This window comes from Lonchura striata, chromosome 15, assembly GCF_046129695.1.
Source record: "Lonchura striata isolate bLonStr1 chromosome 15, bLonStr1.mat, whole genome shotgun sequence".
NCBI lineage: Eukaryota > Metazoa > Chordata > Aves > Passeriformes > Estrildidae > Lonchura > Lonchura striata.
In genome coordinates this window covers 1334142-1350832 of record NC_134617.1, presented here as the reverse complement: position 1 = coordinate 1350832, position 16691 = coordinate 1334142, and the positions used below count along the sequence as shown (strand labels likewise).

The 16691-nt window shown below is 47.7% G+C and overlaps 1 protein-coding gene across 1 annotated transcript; it reads left to right on the top strand.

Annotated features, from left to right (window-relative positions):
* The first annotated feature begins 1867 nt into the window (after window positions 1–1867).
* ADRA1B (adrenoceptor alpha 1B) lies at window positions 1868–14800 on the top strand. Its single transcript, XM_021541290.2, has 2 exons — window positions 1868–3023; window positions 14298–14800. Exons 1-2 carry the CDS (start codon window positions 2051–2053, stop codon window positions 14798–14800), a joined length of 1476 nt encoding a protein of 491 aa, XP_021396965.1. The 5' UTR covers window positions 1868–2050.
* Window positions 14801–16691: the final 1891 nt, after the last annotated feature.

Sequence of the window (16691 nt, the reverse complement as noted above, 5' to 3'; positions counted from 1 at the left end):
CCATAGCTGCCTTATTAAATATGAAGTCTTTATTTTAAACACAGTACATTTTGTAACAGGAAAATCAATATAGAGTAACCCAGAGTACAGCAGTCAACAGCTGGGAGACGTAATCTGATGAGAGAAAGTTGAGAACAGGATTTTGGCAGTTTTATATTCAGCAAATCTCTCACTTGTTGTTTTTCATGGCACTGAGTTCTAAAGATCTGAGATTTCTCCCCAAAGCGTCACAAGATGAAGAAACCAAGAAGCCACTTTCGACATTAAAGGCTATTATCTACAGAATAAATCATTACTTATATTTTGCTTTATAGGCTACTGTAAGAGGATGACTCTTCCCAGAGCTACGATGAGTTAACAACATCAGTGACCTCAGAGCCCTGAGCAAAGACTCAGGAAGGTACTTCAACATCAGAAGACTAAAGGTAAAATATTTCCTGAAGTAAATCCTTGTCTCTGCCTTCCCTTGGGCTGTGGGTGGGGGTGCTCAGCTCTGCTCAGGGCTGGGGCTCACAATAAACTCTGCCTGGGAAAGTTACAGAGGTGGAAAAGAGGAGATGAAGCCTCAGATGTGTCCAGTACAGAGTACAGAACAGCATCAAGATTTTGCTGATCTGTTACGGTATTATTTTATTATCAGAGTCTTAATTAGAAACAAACTTTATGCCATCATTGAATATTGAATACCAATACTGAAAATGAACAGTGCAAATAAACCAGGGATTTTTGGAACCAATCTATTTGTCCTTAGGAGATGATTAGCTCTCTAAAGTGATATGTGACTCACAAAATAAACTCCAATATATTTCCTTAACGGGTAGAAGGGTAACAGATCATTTTGTCCCGAAATTATTTTGTCTCCTGAAGTGCTTTTTTCACCACGTCCCACCAAGGATATTCTTTCTCAGATAACGCAGCTGTTTTTTACGGGTGTGCACTGCAGGGTCCTGTGGCCAACGCCGAGTTAAGATCGCGATGTTCCCCCGGTGTGACCCGGCCGGCATTGCCACCTAGCGCTGTCCCCTCCCTGCTGTCCCCAGTGCTGTCCCCTCACTGTCCCCGCACTGACAGGGCACTGTCACGCAGTCCCTGCACCGCCACTGCCATCACTGCACTGTCCCCGCACCGCCACCGCACTGTCCCCGCGCTGTCACAGCCCAGCCACCGCCAGTGCCGGCAAAGCCACCGCGGGGGCACCGCACCGGCCCCGCTCCGCCACTGGCCCCACTGTCCCTCTGTCCCTCTGTCCCTGTCCCTCTGTCCCTGTCCCTCTGTCTCTGTCCCTGTCCCTCTGTCCCTGTCCCTCTGTCCCTCTGTCTCTCTGTCCCTCTGTCTCTCTGTCCCTGTCCCTCTGTCTCTCTGTCCCTCTGTCTTCCTGTCTCTGTCCCTGTCCCTCTGTCCCTCTGTCTCCGTGTCCCTGTCCCTGTCCCTCTGTCCCTGTCCCTCTGTCCCTCTGTCCCTCTGTCTCCCTGTCTCTGTCCCTGTCCCTGTCCCTCTGTCCCTGTCCCTCTGTCTCTCTGTCCCTCTGTCCCTCTGTCCCTGTATCTCTCTGTCCCTCTGTCCCTCTGTCCCTGTGTCTCTCTGTCTCTCTGTCTCTCTGTCCCTCTGTCTCCGTGTCCCTGTCCCTGTCCCTCTGTCCCTGTCCCTCTGTCCCTCCGCCTCCGGCGCGGTCGCTCCGGGGCCAGCGCAGAGCCCGCCCCGTGTCAGGCACGGCAGCAGCGCAGCTCCCCCGGCTCCGGGCAGGATTGCTGCTCGGCTGCTGCTCTGCCGCTGCTCTGCTGCTGCTGCTCTGCTGCTGCTGCTGCTGCTCGGCTGCTGCCGCGGGCAGCGGCTCCGATGGGCAGTGCCGGAGCCCGGGGCAGCCCCGTGCGGGCGGCTCCGGCTGCCCCGGGCTGCCCGGGCCGGGCGGGCGCTCCGTGCCGGGGCTGCGGCTCCCCGGGACCATGAATTCTCCTGCTCGCCCTGCCCGCGGCTCTGCAGCCACTTGGCGGGTCCAGAGATGACTTTGAGCTGACTCGCCGAGGGACGCGACCCCAGCTTGCTATGGAGGATGAATTTTAAGATGAATACCTACCTTGGTGATACATCCAATACATCAATACCGGGATATTTCAAAGGCTCTGCACTAAATTATGGCAATTTTTCCACAAACAACTCCAACGAGACGGGAAGCGACCTGGATTCACCTGCCTTGGCCACCAGCAGGGCGATCATTGTGGGGCTGATCCTCGGTGCCTTTATTCTTTTTGCTATCATAGGCAATATCCTGGTAATTCTCTCAGTGGCTTGCAATAGACATTTAAGAATCCCTACGAACTATTTCATCGTTAACCTGGCCATAGCAGACCTGCTGCTGAGTTTCACCGTCCTGCCGTTCTCTGCCACGCTGGAAGTGCTTGGCTACTGGGTTTTGGGGAGGATATTCTGTGACATCTGGGCAGCCGTGGATGTGCTGTGCTGCACAGCCTCTATTCTGAGCCTGTGTGCGATTTCCATCGACAGATACATCGGGGTGCGGTACTCCCTGCAGTACCCCACGCTGGTCACCAGGAGAAGGGCGATTCTAGCGCTGCTGGGTGTCTGGGTCCTGTCCATGGTGATCTCCATCGGGCCTCTGCTGGGCTGGAAGGAGCCGGCCCCGCAGGACGACAGGGAGTGCCGGATCACCGAGGAGCCCTTCTATGCCCTCTTCTCCTCCCTGGGCTCCTTTTACATCCCTTTAATCGTCATCCTAGTCATGTACTGCCGCGTCTACATCGTGGCCAAAAGGACTACCAGGAACCTGGAAGCTGGGGTGATGAAGGAAATGTCCAACTCCAAGGAGCTGACCTTACGGATTCACTACAAGCACGTTCACGAGGAATCCTTGAACAACACCAAATCCAAGGGTCACAACCCCAGGAACTCCTTAGCTTTCAAACTTTTAAAATTCTCCAGAGAAAAGAAGGCGGCCAAGACGTTGGGAATTGTGGTTGGCATGTTTATCCTGTGCTGGCTCCCCTTCTTCATTGTCCTGCCACTGGGTGAGTTGGGGCTGCGAGGGCAGAGGTCGGGGTGGGTTTGTTGGGTCCCACAGAAATATCTTGGAAAGGAATCAGAGGGATGAGGAGGAGATACTGTTGGGAGAGCTGCAGTGAGCAGGTGGAAGGAAGGGAATGAAAGGAAGGGAACTCCTGATGTGCAAAGTTGGAACTTTGGGAAGTGTGCAGCTGCACGAAGCTGCTCACCTGCAGTCCTCAGGGCCCATGTCACCCCGGGGACAATATCTCCAGGGTTCATACCTTAAATCCCCTTTGTTGTATTGAAGTAGGTGTCAGAACATTACCAAAATGCTTTACCCCAAATCCTAGATGAGACCAGGGAGCTGCAATGTTGGGGGTTCAGGTCAGTGCCCCAGGTTTGGGTTATAACACTGTAGGAGTTTGTCATTTTAAGGTGCCCTAACTGGAAATGAACTCAGTTAATTGTGAGGGGCAAAACTCCCCTGAGCTTCAGGAAGCTGAAAAGTTCTAGTTGTGAGTTCAAACATTACTGATCAAATCCCAAAAGCAAAGGAGATCCCACAGATCCCAAGGAAGGAGCTCGTTGGTATCAGCAGCTCTTTGTCCAGACGTTTTGGACACTGCCATGGGAGTTCTTGGCAGCCACTTTGTTCACTTTCAACTTCAAAATATTGTTCAAGCATTGACATAGCTTTAACATATTACTCAGCATCCCCAAAGCTGTGAAATGTTCTTGTATTGTTTTTAATATTAGCACTACCTCTGAAGGGGAGTATCTCAAGATATTCAGTTACTGAGCTCTCAGAAATATCTGTCCAAAATTAATTTCTCTGAGACAATCTGGCAGCCTAATTATAGAAAGAGACGGATAAAGGAGAGAAAAAGCCTTTATTAATGTTCTGTATTTGTGTTTACTTAGTTACCAAACCAAAACATTTCTGATTGAGTGGTAAGCGAATATTTTTAGAGATTGTTGTAGAAAACTAAACTGACTTCAGCAGCCTGGTCCTGGTGGAGTATTATAAAACTATAATTTTTTTCTATCATTAAGAATCTTTACTGCTTCAGCTACTGCAGGGCAACTTTGTCATCTCTAGCTTATTATACTGAATTTTAAAATCTTTATGACTCAAGACTTGCATAAAGGTCACATTAAGGATGTAAAAAATTCCAAACAGAAGGAAAACAGTGAGTAAAGTTCTCTTTGACTACTGAAGTTAAGTCCTTGTGCTGGCTCTTAAAGGAAGTTTGTAATATAAAACAAGCAAAAATACCCAGCTGTGGATAGAAATGTATTTCCACCATATGCAGCAGTATGAGATTTGTAACAGTAGGTCATGATCCCCTGATAAAGCAGATGCCCTCCTTGATTTTGAATTACTGAAGGAAGAAAAGCAGCTGTGAACACAGCAGCTCATGTGTGTGGGTGGCTGGAGCCAGGACTGCCACCCCTCACCCAGCTCAGGTGTGGAGCAGCCCAGCAAAAACAGGGACAGGAACAAAGGGACACACCAACCAGCTCCCATAAAAGTGTCAGCTTTCCCTTTGAGGAGTTGTTTCAAATCTCCTGGGCTCTCTGGGAGCTTTAGTGAGAGGCTGTTAAACCATCTGAGGGAGAACTGATTGCTTGCCAGGATACGATTTTATCTCCTGTGTAAACTGTGCCAAGGCAGCAGTGGGTGACAGGCTGGAGCCTCCAGCACAGCACCAGGGCTGGGGACAAACCAGTGCTGGGGACAAACTCAGAACTGGGGACAAATCCAGAGCTGGGGACCAACCAGAGCTGGGGACAAACCAGAGCTGGGGGACAAACCAGAGCTGGGGACCAAATCAGTGCTGGGGACCAACCAGAGCTGGGGACCAACCAGAGCTGGGGATCAAACCAGTGCTGAGGACAAACCCAGAGCTGGGGACCAACCAGAGCTGGGGATCAAACCAGTGCTGAGGACAAACCCAGATTTGGGGGACAAACCAGAGCTGGGGACAAACTCAGTGCTAGGGACCAGCCAGAGCTGGGGACCAAATCAGTGCTGGGGACAAACCCAGATTTGGGGGACAAACCAGAGCTGGGGGATAAAGCAGTGCTGGAGACAAAGCCAGAGCTGGGGAACAAAACAGAGCTGGGGACCCCAGCCCAGGTTGTCACCCCAACACCCCCAGTTTGGGGGCACTGGCACCCAGAGCTGAGGGCAGAAAGAGCTGCAGGGGTGAGTTCTTGGCAGTGCCAGAAAACTGCTGGAATCCTGTTTCTGTCAGAAACCCTCTAGCTGAAAAAGGGGGACGGAGGGATCCACAGCACCCAGGATCCAAATGCATTTCCACTGGGAGTATTTTCCCTTTGCTTTGCTGACTAGGGTTAGCCTGGTTTATCCCTTGTCCCTGGTTTTTCTTTTTAAATGTATGATGCAGTCCTGTCCAAGCCCTGTATTTTTATCTCTATGTATCAGTGCAGAGCCAATTGAGGATGTCAGGCATGATTCAAGCATTGCTCACTAGCACAGGTGGGAAAAGTCCCTTTCCTGACGTGCACAATGCAGCTGCTCTCAACTGCAGCAGAGGGGAAAGAATTCCTAAGGAGCTGTGAGCTGCACTCTTCATAGCAGGAATTTTTTGCTTAGTGTCTTGAAGACACAAAATTCAGTGAAATGCTTTTAAAAGCCCTTTAGAAAGCACCCAGTGGTGTGAAATCAATTCCTGGGAGAGGCAAACTGTAGAATCCAAAAGGTGCTGATGCTTTCCAAGCTCTCCACTGGTCCCTGGGCTGTCCAGCTGAGAGAGCTCCCCTTCCTGCAAGGACAGGCTTCTTCCTCAGCTTCTCCTCCTCACACCTCCTGTTTGCCCCAGTAACCCAAATCACACCCTCACATCTGCATCACTGCTATTTCTGTTTCTATTTATCTACCCCCTGTTCCCCTCAGTAATTCCATGACTCTGCAGGAGGGTATTGGCAAAGCAGCTCTGGATTTCTGTGGATCCAAGCACAAAACATTTGCCAAGCTGGTAAATGTTATTTCTGCAGCACCACAGCCCCAGGTCTGAACAAATCTACTTAGACGTAGCAGAGTTTCCTTGGCATTCTCAGCAATTCCATGAGTTTCCAAGGCAAAATTATTCTTTTTGCAGTCTGGCATTTCAGTGTATTCCACAGCTCCCCATTTGATATTCCAGCCCAGGGTTATTCCGTCAGGTGGCAGCTATGCCTGGGAACAGCTGTGGTGCTGAAAGCAGGCAGATTGCTTGGGAAAATGAAAAGAAATCATATCAATGCTTCCAGAGCTTTTTCAAGCCAAAATCCCAAGGAAATCTCTGAATCCAGTGCAGATTGGCATTCCAGCCTTGTCACCACAGGCACTGAGCAGCATTAAATTCTCAGCACTGAATTACCTTGAGTCAGGTCTGGGGCACTGAGCTGTGCTGCCTTCAGCACCTGGGGATGCAGAACTGGGATCAGAGAGAATTGTGTGAGAAATTTGGGTTATTCCTGTATTGGATATTCTTTCCAGGCAGCAATTGAACTTCAGAACATCCTGGCTGTACATTTATAAAAGCTCCCTGCCTGTGCAAACAGTCACCCTGCCACTCAAAATTGTTTGTGATTCAATATAAAAAATAAACTAAAGACATTTGTGTCTTTGAGACAACTTCTTGGCCCATAAATTCAGTGACTCATCTTTGAGGAGTAAATATCTTGTTTTTTTTAAATAAATGTTTCTTTTCATCCCTTTCATACAAATTCTTCCTTAGGCAGCAGGACTACATTAAATATTCATTGCTGATAAATGATGAGTGAAAAAGATTCTTTTTATTTAAAGGCTAGAGCCCTGCAGAACTAAGATAACACCCATTAAAACTCCCTCCTTTAAACAATGGAGTGACCAATTTTATGTCAATACCTTTGTTTAAAAGATGAATACAAAATGAAGGATTGTATAAGGAGAGGTTTAGTGTCACTCCTGTAAATTGAGATATCAGAGCAGACTTCTCAGTCTTCTCCCAGACATTCCCAGAGGGAAAAATCACCTGGCACTTAACCAGGGCACTGCCCCAGCCTGCTGCATCATTCCAGTGGAGATCAGAGCAGGATCCACTGCCCAATTCAGAGCCTGCTCCCACAAATCCTCAAAGAAAAATAAAACCTCTGGAACTTAACTGACATGGGAGAGGTCCCAAGAGCCCCAGGATGAAGATGAACCTGGTGGGACTGTCACTATGGATCAGGCTTTGGTAATTTCTCTGTAAGTAACAAAAAATAAAATGTTCTTCATGTTGCAGGTCAGCCAACACGAAATTATTCTTAAAATAAAATGCTGTTTAAGTAGAGAATGTGGATTTATGTTACGTCAGGCCAGCCTCTGGGAATACCAAATTAGGCCCCTTGGTTTCCATGGGAAACCCTTCCAGGCTTTAGGTCTGGTGCCACTGGGCTCTGCTCTCTGCAGGGCTCTAGGCCTGGCTTATCTTCACCTCATTTGCCTCCTCTTCCCCTCCATGACCAGTGCAGCTGTCTGGAATTGATGACCTCGAGTTTATAGTTACAGAACTCAGCTAAATTAATGAGATGTGGCAATCTGGCAGGTCAGTCCTGGTGCAAAGTTCAGTTGACAGGAGACAGCAGGAACTGGACAACCAAACATCTGAGGGCATTCACTGAGCAGCACAGAGTGTTTTGGCACTTGGGGAGCACCAGATTACTTTGGGATGATTTATTTTCCTACTGAAATAGCCTCCCTTAAGCCCTGGTTTAAGCCTTTCCTTTGCAAAGGGTATCAATTACCAGTCACTTACAGATGTCTGGGGTTTAGGACAAAGTTGTTATCAAAGTAGGGGAAACTGCACAAATTCCTGGGTAATTCCTCTGTAGGCTTTGGATTTTTTTGTCAAAGGAACAAAGGGAAATCCTACAGTGGTCAGTATCACAGAAACAAATACACAGAGCAATGCAGAGAAAACCACAGAGAAATCACCCAGTGCTGGCTCCTCAGCCCCTGGGATAGCAGCAGCTCCTGGGTCAGAGAGATCCAAGGGAAAAAAATCAGGACTGAGCCACTGGGAATGAGAGGAAATCTCCCAACTCTTGAAATCAAAGGCAGGAGGGAAGGGAGTCTCAGAGGAAATGTTGCTTTTAGCAGGGCAGTTGGACATTAGGTCCTTACCCCAGAGGGGTTTGCAAACACTCGAGCTGCTCAGGCTGGGGGGCACAGGAGCAGCACTGAGGAAAGGGACACAAATCCAGGTGTTCCTAAAGCACCTGAGGCCAGAGCTCAGGGTCTCAGGTGCTCTAGCTGAAATATTGCCAGGACCAAAGGAGGTTTTTCACACCTGTACTAAAACAATCCTGCAGGACCCACTGCAAGGTGTGGAGCTGTTTTGATGGGCTTCCAGGCAGGCCCTAGGAAGGGGAAAGCAAGAACCATCCATCTCTGAGGGACCAGAGACAGAACCTGTACTGGAAATTCATCCAGTACCTCTGTGGCAGTGCTCAGCTCCATGCTGGAGCTGTTTCCTACCAGCCATGGCCAAGGCAGATCGGCTCAGCTGTCAGGCAGAAGCAAGGAGGAGAGGAAACACCAGAGCGTGCTCAGTAATTGCAGATATTTAAGTACAATAAATGAAATGTCAGCAGACTCAGATTAGCTTTTCTAGACTCCCTCAATCAGATAATCCCTTGCAAAACAAGGCTAATCTTGGTTCGTGTGCTGTCTAGTCAGGAGCTGCTGGAGTCTGTAACTCTTTTGGACTAAATAATAACAATAATAATGCCGTGTTCATGTCCCTGTGCACTGCCAGCTTTAGGGACTAAACAAGATTCTGACCAAAACTGATCTTGGTTTATCTGAGGGCAGCATAGTTTAAACACAGGTGAGTTCTCTCAGTGGTGTAAGTCACAAAGCTGGGCTGGGCTGGGCTGACAGGTGGTGCCCAGGGCAGTAATTCTGTGTTTAAATCCAAGGCACCGACCCTTCAGAAATTAAATGTAGCTGCTGTGCCTTGCAACTGCTTGCAATGCAAGGAGGTGTAGCAGCTCTGAGGTTCAGGAAAAGATCTCATCCCTATCTGTACTCCTTGAAGTCCTGGTTTTATTTCAGCCACTCCAGATAAGTTTCTAATTTTGGAGCACTTCAAAAGCTCTCAAATTTGAGTCGTTGTGAATGGAGTTCATGCTGTTCTCATTGCAGTGATTTGTTCATCTGAAATATGAAGCATCTGCTACAGGTTGTCAGTCCTAGGACATAAATTCCTCACAACCAGGACACTTTGGAGCTCTCAGCAAGCTGGGATGGTGGAAGGTGTCCCTGTCCACAGCAGGGGGTGGAACTCGATGAGCTTTAAGGTCCCTTTAAACCAAAAAATTCCAGGATATTCATGATGTACCTATCACTACTCTGGGAACAACGGCTTCTGGACTTGGAACCCCATCAGATTTGTATGCTTATAATTTATCCAGTTTTCCTTTCATTTTCCTTATTGAATTTGATTCTGCTTATTTTGGATGCTCTCTTTGTTTCTCAAGATCATTTTTCACTGTTTTCTAGCTGTTTTCCCTGTTATCCTAATCCTCTTCTCCAGCAGCCTCCCAGCTTGACCAACCCTTAGTTTTATAACTATCCTCTCCACTTCATCATCTACTGTTTGTAAATATCTACTGTTTGGGTTTTTTTCCTATATTAAATAAGTCCAGGGGAATGTAAACAAACACTGGATGCTGGAAGGGAAGAAATCAGGAGCTTTAGAAATCCAATTAGCTCTAAAACCTTGGCACGCTGGCTTGGCTGAGCCCATGGTGTGAAGGGCTGCAGGAAGCTTAAACAAAAGGCAACCACATCCTTTCAGCACATTCTAAACTCACAACAACTCTGCTCAGGGGCAGATTATTGCTCCTGCAGGGAGGATTGTGCTGGCTGTGCACACAGTGGATGTAACTCAGCCACCAGCAGCTTCCAGGAGTTGTGGTTCCTGCAGGAATCCCAGCAGGAACAGGGAGCTTCCCAGCCTGGAAAGCCTTGTGCTGGTCACAGCACAGGTCTGATCAATCACTTTTCCCAGAGAAAAGCTCCATCAAAAAGCAGATTCCTTGACAGCAAGGCTCATTTCTGCACAAGCTGACTCCTGGGGGACAGATGGAGATGGGGGTTGATGCTGGTGAAGTTTCCTGTGTTCCCTGGCTCTGGGCTCAGCTGTTACCATTTGGTGTTTTGCAGCGCTTTCCCTCACCAGAGCAATTTTTAGAACCTTGGAATTTTCTCTTGAAAAGCTCAGATTTAACTCCAGTCAGAATGGCTCCAATCTGCACCAAAATGGAATCTCTGAAAGAAGACTGGCCCTTGGATTGCCTTCTGAGGGTACCTTTATCCAGTCACTAATTACCAATTCTCTCTTTCTATTTTATGGTGTGCAAACAAGGAAAAACTCATTTTCAACCTGTTATCAATAGAGAGAAAGAGTTTCATGTTTTGTGGCTCTTTAACCTTCAAACAATGGCAAAGGCATGCAGGATCTCCAGTTTCCTAGCTGGAATATCCAGTGGCACACAGCAAAGCCCTTACATGACTCTCTCTGTTGCACCACTGTATTGCAATAAATCCAGATGTTGAATTTGTTCCAAGAAACTGGAAAGGAACTCAACACACTCCCCCCTAGGTGTTTTCATCTCAGCAAAACTGGATTTAGAAGATTTTGAAATGCAATTCCTTTGTAAGGCACAGAAAACAGCACCCGACAGCCCCAAATTCATCCCTAGTGACTTGTCCTGAACTCCAGGGAATTCACAGTACTCCTCCCTAATTATTATCTAATCTAAGTACCAAATTCAGAGCAGAACTGATCATTCTATGAGTAATTTATTATACTTAATTGATATCAAACCCACAACGTATTAAAAATGAATGTTTAATTAAAACCTCCTTCAGTGAAGAGTTTTCCTTAATTAAGAGTACAACAATTAAGCCGTCCCACCCTGATATTTTAAGGATTCTTCCCAGGTCCACTGAAGTCCTTATTGAGCCTTTTCAAAGGGTTTCAAGGACTTCCCTGATTCCAGTGGACTCTGAATTTTAATGTCTCAGTGGTGCTCTGCCTCCATATTCTGCAGAATATGTGAAGAGAATTAATATGGCAAATTGTTTCCCACAGTGTTCCCTAATTTCATTGAGGAGACTTGACTGACTTTCTCTGTAATAAAGCATTCATTATAAAGAGCCAGTCAGAATATAAATGAAATCAGTTCTTCCTGAATAAAATATTTCATTCCTTTTTATGATACTTGCTCTTGCTCAGTGTATCTCCAAGCTCAACAGCTCCAGCAAGCCTGGGGACTGAGGGCAAAAAATTGATCCCTCCAAACTGATCCATCTAATTTTCTGAAATATTTCCTGTACTCCACTTGTGCTTTGCAAAAATCTCATTGGTGTCAGTGGTGCAGTAAGAGGGAGATTGTGGTGCTGTGATTAATAAATCACAGGGTTAATGCCAAGAAATAAAAGTGAGCAGAAGATCCATATCCCTTGGAGTGAGGCTGTTAAACATGGAACACCAGGAGAGCAATCACTTGGAGCAGGGAAATCCCTCTGGCCACCCCACCAGGAATAAATCACCGAGGAGAGAGCCACATGCAAATTTTCCAGGCATTTTAGAAAGCAATTTAAATCAGCATAGGGTAATATTTAATCTCCTTATCAGGCTGCAGTGGGGAAGTGATTGGAGATTAGAGCAGGAAATATCAGTCGGGTGTTCAAGTGTGTTCAGCAGGCTTTGCTTTAGCATCTTATCAAGGCATCAAAACAGCCCACACTTGTTTGCTCCTGACAGGTTAATGCAGCTAAATAAAAGGTATTGTACCTTAATTAAAATAAATAAATAAAATTAAAGATCAGCATTTAGCTACAATAATAGAAAGGTTTTAAAACTGAGACATTCAGGAGTAAATTCTTGTGTGATATAGATTAAGGAAGCATGGCTCATTTATCTGCATTGGTTCCCAGTTTTCATCTCTAGACTTCCACTCATTTTATCTGGCCTGTAAAATTCCTTATTTATTTATTTAATTTATTTATAGCATTTTCTCTATCCACATCTGACTAAAAATATTTAAATTTGGTAGAGGAATGTCTTAGAGATTTTCAGCTGTTACAGTATCAGACAAAGGCAGACCTTTCAATGCACCTCTGTGGATTCAAATTTACACCCGAGAAAAAAATAGAGACTCCTGAGCCACTTCATGAAGTTTACTGCCCTTTAAGAGATAAAAAATATTCATGTTTTAAAGGAATTCCAGAAAACAATTTAAGAAATTTATCAGTGTAAGCTCCAAAAAGTTCCTTGTACATTATGGTGCTTTGTAGCTGTTTTGTAACGCCACAGAACTTCTTTTTTCTCTAAACTGAAAGAAAATATTACCAATTATCACTTAAAAATAAACCCTGCAAAGGTTTTGCAGTGAGCATGGGGAAGATTCAGTAGCATCCTCCCCAGCTGACTGCAGTTATAAATTTAGATCAGCTTTTCCTGAAGCTTTATAAGAATGTAATGGCTCATTCCATGGAATCCCAGGAATTGTCACCAAATCCTTCACCTGAGACATTCAGGAGACACAGTTTTTGGGAGCTGCACTGATTTGATGTGCGCTGGAAATTTTTCAAATGCATTTTATGGTTTCTCTGATGTTGGACACATTGTGCTCTGTAATTCCTGCAGCATCCATCAGGACAGAGGCAGGACCTGCAGGACCTGCAGGATCTGCAGCAGCTGCAGAGAAAAAGCTCTGGCCAAACCCTACAGATCATTGCCAGCAGCACGGCCCTGAGGGACAGGGGCTCACCCTGCAGGAGTCCTGTAAAACCCTAAAGTGCAGAGTCGTGAGGAAATCCCTTTAAACTCTCCATTTAACCCTGAGCTCCTCTGCTCCATGGCAGAGCCAGCCCTGGCACCATTCCCAAACTCTGCCAGGATGAAATCTGGGATTCTGCCTGCACAGGACCCTCCGTGCAGAGAGTGCAGCCCAGCCCTGGCACCATTCCCAAACTCTGCCAGATGAAATCTGGGATTCTGCCTGCACAGGACCCTTCATGCAGAGAGTGCAGCCCAGCCCTGGCACCATTCCCAAACTCTGCCAGATGAAATCTGGGATCTGGCTGCACAGGACCCTCCGTGCAGGGCGTGCAGCCCAGCCCTGGCCCCACACACGCTGTGCTGGCTGTGCTGGCACCCCAGAGCTGTTACCCAGGAGCAGAGGAAGTGCTCTTGCATAGTTTTGAGGCCCCAGGCATGACCTCTGCGTTGCTGTGAGATGGGAACGGTGCCCAGAATCACATCCCGCCCCTCCTGACAGCCACCACTGACTCAGCTGCTTTCACAGCCCAGCAAATCCGAAACCACACCAGAGGAAAAGGTTCCTTCCCAGCCAGACTGGGCTGACAGCTTCCATTTGAAACACTCTGCAAACCTAACTCCAGTTCTTGATAAAAGAATTCTCTCTTTGGTCACAGAGTTGGATCCCCACTCCTTGGTCACAGAGGTGTTTTCCCAGATGGATAACAGATCCAGCTCTGCTTGCCATAAAAATCTCATACACTCTTTTCTCCAGCCCCATTTGCTAAATTTAGCTGATCAATTACCACTGAAAGCACAGGAAGTGGATGCCCCAGTGTGAGTTTTTCATTTGGGCAGCCTCCTTAGGGAAATAGTTTGGTTGTGAAGGGAAGGGGAAGTATTCACAGAATGACCTCTTGGTTTGGGTCACACCATTTTTGTGAATGCCTGAGATGTGGGAAGTTCCCCAATTAACTTCAGGTTTCGGGAGGTTTGTACTCTCACAGTAATCTGGGTAAATGGAGGGGCATTCAGGAGCTGCCAGAGGATGTATTAGAAGTTTTAAGGTGTCTCTGTAAATGCTCTTTTTGGGGGTTCTGGGAACACTTTTCTTTAAAAATGACCTTTGAAAGCTCTTTGAGGAAGGCACAGCCTTACTCCTTGTGTTCCTCGTGCAACAGCCTGAACAAGGGAGATTTGATCTGTCCCTGGGATCAGATGTTCCTGCAGTAGGTGTGGGCCTAGAACCAAAATGACTGCTTCTTATTTTTTAATCCTTCATCAGTTATTTGCTCCTTCAGCCTTCTGATGGGAAACATTTCCTTATTAGCTTTAAAAATAACATTTTAGTACCAGAAGACCAACACTGAAAGCAACATGCATAAAAGTTTTAAGACACAGATTGTAACAGTGATCTGATGAACGTGTTCCCTTCCTAAAGGCAGACAAGTCCCTTATCTCAGATATTCTCTGCTTGTTTTCCCTGGACAGGATCCCTGTTTTCGGCTCTGAAGCCCCCTGAAACGATCTTCAAGGTGATTTTTTGGCTTGGCTACTTCAACAGTTGCTTGAATCCCATCATCTACCCCTGCTCCAGCAAGGAGTTCAAGAGGGCTTTCATCCAGATCCTGAGATGCCAGTGCCACCGGCGCAAGCAGCTGGGCTGGTGGCCCTACAGCTACAGAAACTGGAACCGCTGCTCCCTGGAACACGCCCGGAGGGATTCCCTGGAAGACAGCGGCAGCTTCCTGAGCGGCAGCCAGAGGACTTTATCCTCGGCATCGCCCAGCCCCGGCTACGTGAGCAGGATCAGCCAGCCGCAGCTGGAGCTGTGCACGCTGCACGAGTGCAGGAACTGCAGCTCCCTGCTCAGCCCGGCCCGGGAGGGCGGCGGGCAGCAGGGCCACTGCCAGCTCTTCACCTTCCAGCTCCTGCCCGAGCGCAACGGGCACGGCCCCCGCGGCTCGGGCCACGAGCCCCCGGGCACGCCCTGAGCGGCAGCGCTGCCCGCGGGCGAGCCCCGCTGAACGGGCGGCTCCGAGCGCCCCGTGCCCGCCGGACACCGCCCTGCACCGCGCCAGCCCCGCGGGAGCGCACGGAGCTCCTCCGGGAGCTCGGGAAGGGAGCAGGAGGGACGGGGGCTCCATGGCGCAGCAGTGCCCAGGGCAGGGACTGACCGCCCGTGCTCCCCGCGATTCCCGGAGAAGCTGCGGGAGCGGGAGCAGAGGGCAGCGAGGGTCCTGCACACGCCCTGCGAGGGGCGCACGGACCCCGCAGGTGTCCTGGGAGAGCTGGACAGACACACACACCTGCAGGGACACAGGGTGGCATGGGGTGGGCAGGGGTGGGGGTGCCCAGCTGTGCCAGGGATGGATGGATGGATGGATGGATGGATGGATGGATGGATGGATGGATGGATGGATGGATGGATGGATGGATGGTGGATGGATGGATGGATGGATGGATGGATGGATGGATGGATGGAGCAATGAGGAATGCACCGAGGTCATTGCTCTCCAGGTTGTCCCTGGCTCTGCCCATAATTCCCAATTGTTCCATACATCGCTGTACACTCGCACTTTAGAGATGGAAAACAATGATTAAAGTAATTTCTCAACAATTGAAACACTTACTCCTGTTATTGTAGGGCTGGAATTCAGCCACGATTCCTCCTCAGGATTCTCACTACAAAATAAAATACTCATGGCCAATGGATTTGCCATTGTGGCTCGTGGGACACTGTTGCTTCTCTCATCACCAACACACATAATTCTTCCATCAGGAATTAGTTACAGGAGTTCCATCACCAGGATCTCTTTGTCAGTTTGAAAATTGTGGAAAAACACATGGATCTGAAGGAAGGACTACAAAGATTACAGAGGACAAAGTCCGATATGCCATTTTAAAATATGGAACTTTAGCAAGGCCACCTGACTTGTCCAGATGAGATCTCTTCTGAATACCTTCATTTTTCCCACTGGAATCTTTTACAACCTCCACCAGGCAAAGCCAGACATAGGAGGCTGTACAAATCACCCTCTTCCTTATGTTAGTCCTTCTTCTGATGCAATGTTTTCCTTTAAAGGAAAAGCTATTTGGGCCAGAGCACAATCATGTGGGACAAACCCATTTTTTATTACAGCCAAAATGAATTTGCCAAGCAGAACTTGCAGTGGCAGTGGCACGTGGTGGTATCTTTTTTATGCTCATTCACAAACTTTCTGATGAATCCATTCTGTGGGCAAACAGATTTGCCTCTCTAAATGAATCGCTGCAATTTAGCACCAAAGGTGTTCATAAAACACTGAATTTCCCCAGGTTAAGCTGCCATGTGTAGCTTCATCCCTAAGGAGGGGCTGCTCCAGAGCCACTCAGTGGAGAGGCACAGCTGGAATGGCTCGGGGAGCTTTGTCACAGCACAGCTGTACAGAAATTAAACCCATTAGGCTTCAGTGCACTCAGCTCTCAATGTGTTGCTTATTTGTGAGAAGAGTTATGCTAAAACCAATCCAGCTGAATGAGGCTGGAGCTGGAGAGCATCCTGCATGCTTTGCTCTTTGGAAGTGCAGCTTCCCATTATCTTTACAAATGTGGCGTGGAGAGGAGAGGACATTGGTATTACAAAGTACAGTTCCAGTCTGGAAAATGTCAAAATAATAACTTTCTATTCAGCAGCTGAGCTCTGTGCTCTGGATTTGTGTGCTTGACTTTCACCTCAGAAAAATGAGGAGAAAATTGCTTGGCACAGGAGATGATCACAGCAATTATGGGATGGAATTATTGGTGTGCTCACACCCGGTGTTCCTTATCCCACACACTGACCAGCTCATCCCCCTGGGAACGCTCTGGATTCTGGCTTGACTCACTCCACAGGAGAGTTACTCA

Bases quoted from the DNA above. Each gene is read 5' to 3' on its own strand.
- ADRA1B (XM_021541290.2), top strand. From the start codon at position 2,051: ATGAATTTTAAGATGAATACCTACCTTGGTGATACATCCAATACATCA. The intron at 3,024-14,297 runs GTGAGTTGGGGC...TTCCCTGGACAG, and splicing joins CTTCATTGTCCTGCCACTGG to GATCCCTGTTTTCGGCTCTG.